At 47.7% G+C, this 12,086-nt stretch overlaps 1 protein-coding gene and 1 long non-coding RNA gene across 2 annotated transcripts; both read left to right on the plus strand.

Annotated features, from left to right (window-relative positions):
* The first annotated feature begins 1,300 nt into the window (after positions 1–1,300).
* Positions 1,301–7,519, plus strand: LOC140592073 (uncharacterized). Its single transcript, XR_011992315.1, has 2 exons — positions 1,301–1,365; positions 7,456–7,519. It is a non-coding gene; the product is annotated as an uncharacterized lncRNA (long non-coding RNA).
* Positions 1,364–9,175, plus strand: LOC111843080 (uncharacterized). The gene is made up of 2 exons (XM_023810305.2): positions 1,364–7,163; positions 8,577–9,175. Exon 1 carries the CDS (start codon positions 3,198–3,200, stop codon positions 6,702–6,704), a length of 3,507 nt encoding a protein of 1,168 aa, XP_023666073.2. The 5' UTR covers positions 1,364–3,197; the 3' UTR covers positions 6,705–7,163; positions 8,577–9,175.
* Positions 9,176–12,086: the final 2,911 nt, after the last annotated feature.

Here is a 12,086-nt window from a genome sequence, read left to right on the forward strand (position 1 = left end):
AAAAGCATATAACTAAGATCGGTGGATCTCATGGGAATATGGTCGATTTCTGATCCCCTCAAATTAACGTGATCGAGGCCGATCGATCGGTGCGCCGATCGATCGGTGCACCCCTACTGCACACCGCTATGAAATTTGCTTTAGTGATCTCCGATTGCCTCAATCGGACATCATTTGTGCCGACATGGATAACAATATACGAATACTTACGTTTACTCTTAGCCAGCACTTTTACGTTTGATAAGATGTCGGTCGCTCTGGCACCAGGGAGACAATTAACTACGGCCGCTGGAGTCACTACTCTCACGTTTCTTAGCATAGAATCGCCGATTACCAGAGCGCTTTCAACAGGCGGCTCAGTGGGTGTTTCACTGAGTGGGGAGAACCTGTTGGAAACGCGAATGGGTGAATGGTGCCGGTGTGAGTGCTGTTTGGACTTACGGCTATGCCGCCGGGTCGTCACCCACTCACCTTGCTGCGAAGGCCCTGCTGCCGGAGCCGGGGGAAACTGGCTCACTATAGCGGACATATCCGGAGCCGCTAACACTGCGTCAATAAAACTCTCACTCTCCTGAATCTCCCGTAACGTCCGGATGCGTCCCTCTAAGTCTGCGATCTTCTCTGTCAGCCTGGCAACTAGCTTACACTTATCGCAGACAAACGTACCGCTAATGACGGGAGAAGAATAACTAAACATACTGCACTCAGAGCAAACGACAGGAGCCATAGTGATATACTTACGTTTAGCGGGGAAAAACTCCGGGGGCGTAGGCGATTAATCCGTCTTAGATTTGGAAGATTATCAGGAGACTATTAAGCTTGCCAAGATTAATCCGATTGCTTAATTATAATTTATTATTTGGGTTATAGTTATAGTTTAAAAGTTCGCGCGGTAGCAACCAGTCTCGCTCACACAGGAAACAGCAAACAGGAAACACGTCGATCCAGCCAATTAGAGAGTGAGATCTAATTAAGGTGCAATTAATTAAGCAGTGAGTCTGTCTGCAGAGAGAATGTCGACTGCATTGAGAGGTTCACTTACCTCGGCAACAACATTCATGTGTATGATGACTCTTCATATGAAGTCAGTAGACAGATTGGAAGAGCATTAGGGGTCATGAGGTCGCTGAACAGGGGTGTGTGGTGCTCCTGATATCTTTGTAAGAGGAAAAAGGTCCAAGCCTTTATACCCCTGGTGTCATGAAGAGTAAAGACGACTGACGGAGGGAGTGGTGGGTGGCGAGTGCCACCTTGTGGACTGCGTAGGAACTGTAGTTTTAAGTGTAGCCCGCTGCGGTATCTGTAGTTCGTCATCATAATTAGTGCGGCTTGCTCAGTTCAGGAAGCGTGTGCGTCCAAAGAGCCGTAAGTTTGTGTTTGGTTATCGTTTGTTCCCTTTACTCTAATCCTTTATTATATTATGGTTTAAGTTTGTATTTTAAGTATGTTTAAATACGTCATTTACGAGGGATAGCGTAACATTACGTTCTCAGCGCTTATAGTTAGCCCATGCTAAGAAGGCTGCAGAGCTATTGTGCTAACTCGTTTAAATATTGTATAAATATAAAGGACGGCTGTTAATTTGTAATTACGGAATTAGATAATCACTGTTATTTGGAGGGTGTGTGATATTTACCGGGAGTTCAATTTGTTGCAAAACCACACGTGTATACCCGCGAAAGCAAGCTACTGTTGTCAATAAAGGCTGGTGGAACAACGGACTTATGCATTCTGACCGATGCACACTCAGGGCTCATAACGCCATACGTAACCAGCACTAATATGCTGCAAATGCTTTCTCACATGGTCCTTCGAGCCGGATAGTTGAGAGCTGAGTGATAATGGCTGAGAGTTCCCCAAAGCAGACACGACCACGGAGAACAGTGCGTCTCCCGGCGTGGTTACAAGACTACGAGGTTTACGTTCCACCAAAGGCTGCCTCTGCTGTTACACAGCAAACTCCGAGATATCACGAGGGATTCGCCGAGATGACTCCCCTCCAATCCCATTCACTCCAATACCCGTATTATAGCAGTACACCCCCTGTATGTGAAAATACTCTAGCTACGCACCAAAGCCCTTCAGCAGTGGCGATGGCAATACATCAGCTGCAGGAGGAGAACAGGTGTTTGCATGAGATGGTGAAGGAGATTAGGCACCACCAGGATAGTAATGCCATGCCACCACCACGACCCAATGTGCTGACCATCCAGTCCAAACAGCGCCAGGAGGAGATGTGGTCACTGCCCCCACCTCCACTGACACATGTCATGGGCCAGCCACGAGCCATTCGGGTGGAGCCATTTCATAGTCGAAGCCATCCACCTTTGACAGAGGAAGATGATGAGTGGCCACTCCCACCTCCACCTACAGATTTCCCAGATGATGCTCCTGACCCCCTTCCAGCGCCTAGTGCACAGTTGGACCCAACAATGAGAATCATGGAAGAGCTCCGGGAACGTTTGAGGAGATTGGAGACCCACCTGTCACCACCCCCCTCTTCGCCGCAATACGATGACCCAGCTGATGTTGTTGGAGAATCTGCACATTACTTCCCCAACCAGCCAGAGCTTTGTCATAACCCCTGGTCTTCTATTGAACAACAGAGACACACGTACACAGACCCCCCACCCAACTATCAAGAAAGGATATATCGAGGTCCCAAACCCTCCATTCCCAAGTTTACCAGGGATGATCCTAGAGAATTTGCAAGGCTCCGGATTGCACTGGAGAACATCCTGCCAGCTGATGCAACGGAGAGATTCAAGTATCAGATCCTGTGTCACCACTTGAAGTTTGAGGAAGCTCTCCTGATAGCAGACTCTTATGTCAACTCCTCATCCCCCTACACTGACACAATGACTTCACTGACTAGACAGTATGGCCAACCTCACCAGTTGTCGTTAAGGCGAATATCAGAGTTGATGGATGAGCCCACCATACGACCAGGTGACATAGCAGGGTTCCGTAGGTTTGCATTATGAGTTAGAGCACTCGTGGGGATGCTGGAGCAGCTTGGGGAAGATGGAGTGATTGAGCTGCAGTGTGGATCTCACGTTGCAAGGTTAATGAGGAAGCTGCCACAAGATCTCCGTGCTACCTTCCGTCGATAACTCTGTTGGAGACAAGATGGAGTCCCCTCCCTATTAGACTTTTCTCGCTGGTTGGAACTTCTTGTTCAAGAAGGAGGGGACAGCATGGATAGGATAGAGGAGGGGAGACGTAAGGACTACAGACCCAAGAAAGATTATAGCAGGGAGGGAAAGCCCAGCAGGGTTGCCACAGTTCTCCATGGCACCACAGAGGCCCACCCTGCCGATACCTCCTGCGGACAGACCTCAGAGGTGAAACCCAGAGTATACTGCCCATACTGCTGCAACAACCAACATTTCCTGGATCAGTGTGCCAATTTCAAGCAGCTCTCCAGAGACCAGAGGATAACCTGGGTGAAAAGCAACAATCGATGCTGGCGATGCGGACGCCAGCATCTGGCTGCTCAGTGCAAACTGAAATTGCAGTGCAAGATCTGCAGAGGCAAACATCTCGAGTCTTTGCATGTTGTTAATGACAGGACTGCTGCCGAGCGGAAGGATGCCAACCCCACTTCTTCAAAGGGTCCAGATCAGCCCACTGATATCTTGTATCTGGATCGACGTGCCGGCTGCAACCAGGTCCTTCTCAAGATCAGTAAGGTGCTCCTGCGGAGTGGTGATCACTCTTTGGAGACATACGCCATTCTGGATGATGGTTCAGAGAGGACGATTCTACTGCCAGAAGCTACACGGCACCTGAAGCTCGACGGTCAGCCAGAGAGTCTGACAGTGAGGACAATACGTCACGACGAGAGAACGTTGCAGGGCTCATCAGTGACATTTACTATTTCTCCAGTTAATCACCCAGCCAAGACATTCACAGTTGATAAGGCATTCACTGCAGCACAGCTAGGTTTGGCCGATCATACCTACCCAGTAGATGGTTTGAAGAGGAAGTTCAAGCATCTTAAGTCACTTCCACTTGAGCCTTTTTACAATGCTAAGCCACTCCTGCTGATTGGGTCAGATCACCCCCATCTCATAACACCCATTAAGCCAGTACGCCTTGGACCACCGGGTGGCCCTGCAGCAGTGAAAACAAGATTGGGCTGGACTCTTCAGGGGCCTGTAAGTCGCATACAGTGCAATAATTCCCAGCAGTGCCTCTTTCTGTCCACATGTTCTCCTATGTCTGAGCTGTACAGCCAAGTGGAGAAACTCTGGCAGTTAGACACACTCCCATACCAAAATGAGAAGCTGGTGACACAGTCACGTAGAGACCAGGAAGCTATAGAGTTGCTGGAAGCTAAGACTCAACGTGTTGAGGTAGATGGTGTTCGTCGTTATGCCACACCTCTGTTGAGGGTTGCAAGTATGCCCATTCTGAGAGCCCCTCCCCAAGCAGTACTGCCCCACCTGCGAGCGATAGAAAAGCGACTCATGAGAGATCAAGTTAAAGCTCAGGCCTATAGCACTGAGATCAGGAAGTTGGAAGAATCAGGCTACATACGGAAGATCAGTCCTGAGTTAGAAGCGACAAGTACACAGTCTTGGTTTATTCCCCATCATCTAGTGACACACAATGGTAAGAACCGTGTTGTGTTCAACTGCTCCTTTGATTATGAGAATCAGAACATCAATAAGCTTCTGCTGCCAGGCCCGAACCTGGGGCCCTCAATTCTTGGTGTCCTGTTGCGCTTCCGAGAACACTCCACTGCCATCAGCAGTGACATAAAAGGAATGTTTCATCAGGTGAGATTGCTTCCAGAAGATCGTCCCTTTACGCGCTTCCTTTGGCGAGATCTAAAAAGAGACTCCCAGCCTGATGTATATGAGTGGCAAGTCTTGCCCTTCGGGACAACGTGCTCACCATGTTGTGCCATCTACGCACTCCTGCGGCACGTCCGAGACCACAGCTATGAGGGGGAAGATGTCAGATGTTCAGTGGAAGCTCACTTTTATGTCGACAACTGGCTCCAGAGTTTCCCATCGGCGGCTCAGGCTAAACGTATGGTGGACAAGACCAGAGCACTGCTGACACAGGGAGGGCTTGAATTGCGACAGTGGGCAAGTAACCAACTAGAAGTCATCAATCACTTGCCAAGGGCTCTTCGATCAGAAAGTAGTGAACAGTGGCTAAACCACGGTGAAGTGGAACAGCAAGAGCATGCGCTTGGCTTGAGCTGGATGTGCCAGACGGACACAATAAGATACAGATCAAGACCACTTAGGTCATCTCCCACCACAATGAGGAGTATATACCGAGTCCTGGCCAGCCAGTACGACCCCCTTGGATTCCTTATACCATATACGACGAGAGCAAAGATCATTGTCCAGCAATTGTGGGATAAAGAAAGGGGGTGGGATGATCCCCTTCTGCCTAAGAATTTACTGAATGCCTGGCAGGCCTGGGAAGGTGAGCTGTGTCACATTGACAGTATCTGCTTACCCCGTTGCTATGTTAGTCCAGAGATGGATCACGCTGATACTTGGAGAATGGTACACATTTTCTGCGACGCGTCAGAACGGGCATACGGTAGTGTAGCTTACCTCCGTACAGAAGACACCCAAGGTCGAGTTGAGGTGGCATTCCTGACAGCTCGCTCTAGAGTGGCCCCGAAACGCCAACTATCCATGCCACGGCTAGAGTTGTGTGCCGCTCTTACAGGTGCACAGTTAGCTAAACTGCTGCAACGTGAGCTGACCGAAGCAGTTCATAGAGTCACAATGTGGACAGATTCCACGACGGTCCTATCATGGATCAGGTCAGATTCCTGTCACTTTAAAGTGTTTGTGGGGACCCGCATTGCAGAGATACAGGAATTGACGGACTTACAGGCCTGGCGATACGTGCCATCAGCGGAGAATCCCGCTGATGATCTCACCAGAGGGAAGACGTTGCAGGAGATTGCTGGGAAGAGCCGGTGGGCATGCAGTCCATCGTTCCTAGCCTTACCGCCTGAGCAATGGCCAGTTGAGGTGCCATTTCCCACTACTGACCACAGTGATGAATTACGGAAGGCTGTGATTTGTCTGCTGACCATGCCTACAGCTAGTATTAACCTACCTGACACGCATCAGTACAGCACCTTTAGTGATCTTGTTGCTGAGACCGCACGGCGTTTGCATGGGGCGGCACCAGAGGCAGAGGGCAATCCGATGGCAGAGCATTACAGACAGGCGGAACTTAATGTCTTGAGAGCGGTGCAGTTGGAGAGTTTTCCCGATGAGGTCTGGTGCCTAAAGGAGGGAAGGTCGCTCCCCATGAGCAGTCGCTTGTTGACCTTGGCACCAGAATTGGACCATTCTCTGCAGCTGATACGTGTGGGTGGTCGTTTGCGCCGGTGTGATAAGCTGGAAGCAGACACTGTCCATCCAGTGTTATTAGATCCAAAGCACCCAATTACTAAGCTCCTTATTCAACAGACAGACAGAGAACTGAAACATCCAGGAGCCGAGCGTCTGTTTGCCGAGCTGAGGAGGAAGTATTGGATCCTAAGAGGCCGAGAGGCAGTAAGGAAGGAACAGCGATGCTGTTTCGAGTGTCAGAAATGGAGGGCACAACCCATTGTACCTACAGTAAGATGTCAGACCTGCCTCCTGCTCGTGTCAGACTGTACCAGCCAGCATTTTATTCCACAGGAATTGACTGCTTTGGTCCACTGCAGGTAAAAAGGGGGCGTTGCACAGAGAAATGCTGGGGACTGCTTTTTAAATGCTTAACCACCAGAGCAGTCCATATTGAAGTGCTCCTTAGCCTGAGCACTGATTCATTCCTCATATCCCTGCGAAGATTCATCTCACGCCGTGGGAAACCCATGGAGCTGTTGTCTGACCAGGGGACTAACTTTAAGGGGGGAAACAGGGAGCTCCTGGAAGCCTTTCAAGCCCTACTGTACATCCATCCCTGCAGTCACGGTTGGCAGCACAACAGATCCGATTCTCATTCAATTCACCCTGCGCCCCGCACTTTGGAGGAGCCTGGGAGAGGGAGGTAAAGTCAATTAAGTCAGCGCTTAATGCCAGCTTGGGTCCAGAGATCGTCACCTCGGAAGTTCTGGAGACCACCCTGATAGAGATTGAAGGGATCTTGAATTCTAAGCCAGTAGGCTATGTGTCATCCAAAGAGCCGTAAGTTTGTGTTTGGTTATCGTTTGTTCCCTTTACTCTAATCCTTTATTATGTTATGGTTTAAGTTTGTATTTTAAGTATGTTTAAATACGTCATTTACGAGGGATAGCGTAACATTACGTTCTCAGCGCTTATAGTTAGCCCATGATAAGAAGGCTGCAGAGCTATTGTGCTAACTCGTTTAAATATTGTATAAATATAAAGGACGGCTGTTAATTTGTAATTACGGAATTAGATAATCGCTGTTATTTGGAGGGTGTGTGATATTTACCGGGAGTTCAATTTGTTGCAGAACCACACGTGTATACCCGCGAAAGCAAGCGACTGTTGTCAATAAAGGCTGGTGGAACAACGGACTTATGCATTCTGACCAATGCACACTCAGGGCTCATAACGCCATACGTAACCAGCACTAATATGCTGCAAATGCTTTCTCACACCTGGTGCTCCCTGTCTTGCTATATGGCTATGAGACATGGACGCTATCCTGTTACCTAAGACTGGACTACTTTGGTACTGTGTCTCTTTGGAGAATCCTTGGGTACCACTGATTTGTGAACGAGCGGGTGCTCAGCGATTCCCTAACGAGGCACATCACCTGCATTGTGAGGGAGTGTCACTTACGGCAGTACGGCCATGTGACGTGATTCCCACAGGCTGATCTGGCTCGCAGGAGCGGCTGGACCAGGCTAAGGGGACGTGCATGTAACACCTAGCTGTGGCAGATGGATGGCCATTTCCAGAGTGTGGGACAGGAACACATGTCAGCCTGGGGGGGGTTGTCAACCGGAATCCCAAGGTGTTTCATCCTGTGGTGGGAGCAGTAATGCGCTGTACCAGTGCGGTGGAAAAGTGCCCTAAGACAGCCCTGGTCCTTTTTAAATAACTAGCACTGCCATAGCTAGAGAATGACTTAATCTAACAATGGCCACAGACTGTCTTCACAAGGTGGGGGACATCACTCACATCACCCCTGGGCTTTGATGGTGATGAAACTTCACCCACCCAATCCAATTATTCCTGAGAAGGAAACCAGCCTAACTTGAAGCCACCATGAGTATCTGCTCACGCTTGCCCTGAGTTGTTGTTCCAGGGAAAGTGAAGCACAGGAATGTCATGGATTCCCAGATCTTTGTGGTACAGGTGGTAATGAGTTCCCTGACTAGGTTTCCTTGGAGTTTTCCTTCTCCCTGTATGTACAATATCTTGCACAAGTGATGAGCCTGAGTGGGGTTGTGAATGGCCTACATAAAAACCAAGATCCAGGTTTTTAATGACCTTTTGGGCACAGCCATCAGCTGTGACTACTGACACATTCATTTACTGTAATATGTATTGTATATGAATGTAGGACTTATATGTTTGACAGTACATTAATTTCATATGCATTTTACATGTGTTACGTGTTTTCAGGATGTCCTTGCAGATTCTCCAGACTTCCTGCCCTCGTCGCCATTCTCCGGTTGCTCCCTTCGGCTCTGCCTCCTGGACCAGGCCACGCCCCTCCCATCTTCGGCGCTGCTTCCTGTTTCTGCAAAGAAAAGGCCACAGCCTTGCTAACTTCGAAAGCATTTGCTCACTGTTTGGATTATTGTTGGTTTGCTTGCTTGTATATGATAGTTTAGGTTTTCGGTTTCTGATTTTTGGTTAGCCCTTTTCTGGTACTTCTGCCCTGGTTTATTGTTTTTCTGGTTTGAACCTCCGTCTGTTTTTCGACAACCCTTTTGTTTTTTCCCTTTGGTATCGTTGCTCGGTTTTGTGTACTTGCTGTGTGTTTGTACCTAGGTGTGTACGGAGTGACTGCCATTTTTTTTCTGCGTGACGCATGGTTTAATTTTTGGTTTGATTAGGGAGCTAGGAGTTAGTCTTGTTGTTTTGTTTGTGTTTCGTTTATCTCATGTAGGACTAGCTTAGCTTGGGTTTCATTCGGCAGTGGTGTTTCATTCGTTATTTTGGCCTGTGTCACTCCCGAAGTCTGTTACACCTATTGTTTGTGAAGTGTTTGTGAAAAATAAAATAACAAAAAAAAAAGATCCCCTTCATTTCCTGTGTTCCCTTTCCCTACTCCCCGCTCATCTCGTCTCCCCTTTCCCTTTCCTTTTCTGACAGTCTCCAACCCTAGACTGGGGACCGTAAACATGAATAAAGGACATATACACTATATAGCCAAAAGGATCGGTACCACCAGTAGTTCTTAATTCCGTTCCTGGCGCCCCCCCCCCCATTTTAATGCATAATAAATAAATAGTATTGTGTCACCCTATATGTCGTGTTGAAAATATATTGTTAGCAATGGCCACGCCCCCTGGTTGAGAACTGCTGGACTATAACACTTGTAGATGTATATATGCAAGAGGTTCCCAAACATTTTCAGCCGGGGTCCCTAAAGCACCCAATCCCAAAATAAATAATGGAATACCGTTACATGTTGACAATATAAAAAACAAAAAAAAAACACAATATTCTTCAATGAAATGTTTTCTTTAAAAAAAAATGGTTTTATTTTACAATTGGCATTGCTGTTGATAACAATTAATGCAGCCCTCCACAAACTCCTCCTTCATCTTTCAAAAGACAAAACAAACACAACAGAACATCTGACACAGAGATCCATCCATTCATTTTCTGAAACAATTATTCAGGGTTGCAGGGGATCCAGAGCCTATCCTGGAAGTTACGGGCACAATGCGGTGAATAACCCAGGGTGGGGTGCCAACCCATCGCAGGGCGCACACACACACAATTCACACTTATGGACAGTTTGATAACTCCTCAGCATGTTTTTGGACTGTGGGGGGAAACACGAGTACCTGGACAAAATCCAACAATGGCACAGTTAGAACATACAAACTCCACATACAGAAGCATGGCGGAGACTGGAACCCTGCTCCAAGAGGTCTGAGGTGACAGTGCTTAAGCACTGCACCGCCATGTCACCCCAGCAATGAAAATGCAGATTCATTTTTGATAAAAAATTCACACCGAGTCTCACATGTTTCACACATGCCTGTGCTTCACTTTCCCTGGAACAATAACTTAGGGCAGGTATGGGCAGATACTCATGGTGGCCTCAGGCTGGGCTTGTTTCCTTCTCAGGAATAACTGCGTTGGGTGGGTGAAGTTTCATCGCCGTGAAAGCTCTGTTTTCTTCTGTCTTTATATCTTATCTCTTTGTGACATGGATGAGTTTGCCGTTCTGCCCATTATCATCATGCGGGTTCATGTTACACTCACCCGCCGCTGCTAGCTTGCGCAAACCGCGGCTCTGCCAGAGACATGGGTGGATTACGGCTTGGGCTCTTTGAGCCTCGGCCCAGGGGTGATGTGAGTGATGTCCCCCACCTTATGAAGGCAGTCTGTGGCCATTTTTAGATTAAGTCATCCTGTAGCTATGGCAGTGCTGGTTGTTTAAAAAGGCCCAGGGCTGATTTAGGATGCTTTTTCACTGCACCAGGTACCGTATTTCAAGAAAGTACCAAAAGTACAGTACTTCAAGGTGTTGGTTTTGGCATAAGAAATTGTTAATGGGACAACACAGACAAAGCATGCAAAAGAATTTAATCAGGCAGACAAATGAAGGAGCAATCCAGCAATGCGCTCCTGTCACACTCTGGCAACAAGTACCAAGTACCCCGAGCACAAAGAGCAACCAGTTGATAAACCATAACTCTCAATTCCAGATAAGGACTTCCAAGTCCTGATTGGTCACAAAACACCAACAAACCAAGCTCAGACGTATAACAAACACAATTCTCTTGCTCTATTGGTTCACCTTGGCAGCAAGGTACCTCCACCCATTTTGCTTAATTTTACAAAACATGTATCGACTGTTAGACTCCTACTTGAGATATGAATATAGATATTGATTATATAGATATTAATTCACTGTAAATACATGGCTAACATATTATTAATATGATTAACGTGACAACTACTTATACATTTATACTACTGCATAACATACTGAGTATGGCCTACTGCGACTACTTTATAATTACAACTCTCTGTGCACCATTTGGGGCAACTTTGAATCCCTTCCTGCAGGCGGTTTATCCCCCCCCCCCCCCCCCCCCCAACATCGCTGTCCATCTCTCCACGGTCTGATCTCTCTTCAGGGTCTGTGGAACTAACCACATGCAAGCTATCATGAGGCAAGGACAGACAGTATTCAAAACAATCTCTTCTTGCCTAAGACATAACAGACCCAATATGCCTCCCTTCTCTGGCCTACCAAATGTCATTTTTTCTTTCCACAAAACCTGCCCTTCATCTTTCAAAAAACAAAACAAACACAATGGATTATCTCACGTAATGATGAAAAATCACCCTTCCTTTTTCTGAAACAACTATTCAGGGTTGCGGGGGATCCAGAGCCTATCCTGGAAGCTATGGGCACAACGCAAGGAATAACCCAGGATTGGGTGCCAACCTATCGCAGGGAATAACCCAGGATGGGGTGCCAACCTATCGCAGGGAATAACCCAGGATGGGGTGCCAACCCATCGCAGGGAATAACCCAGGATGGGGTGCCAACCTATCGCAGGGAATAACCCAGGATGGGGTGCCAACCCATCGCAGGGCGCACACACACATGCACGATTTGGTAACACCTGAGCATCTATTTGAACTGAGGGGGGAAACTCAAGTACCTGGACGACATCCAACAATGGCACAGTTAGAACATGCAAACTCCACATACAGAGCTATGGTGGAGACTTGAACCTTGGTCCAAGGCAACAGTGCTAACCACTGTACCACCATGTCACCCCAACAATGCACATGCAGATTAATTTTTGATTCAAGACAAAACATTGACAGCATTGAACAATTATAAGATCCCTCCCCTTACTTAGGGCAGGTGTGGGCAGATACTCATAGTGGTCACAAGTTTGCTTCTCAGGAATAACTGGATTCGGTGGGTGA

This window comes from Paramormyrops kingsleyae, chromosome 7 (assembly GCF_048594095.1).
Source record: "Paramormyrops kingsleyae isolate MSU_618 chromosome 7, PKINGS_0.4, whole genome shotgun sequence".
Classification (NCBI taxonomy): domain Eukaryota; kingdom Metazoa; phylum Chordata; class Actinopteri; order Osteoglossiformes; family Mormyridae; genus Paramormyrops; species Paramormyrops kingsleyae.

What these genes read in the sequence shown, in the direction of transcription:
- LOC111843080 (XM_023810305.2), top strand. Translation starts at nt 3,198, where the DNA reads ATGGATAGGATAGAGGAGGGGAGACGTAAGGACTACAGACCCAAGAAA.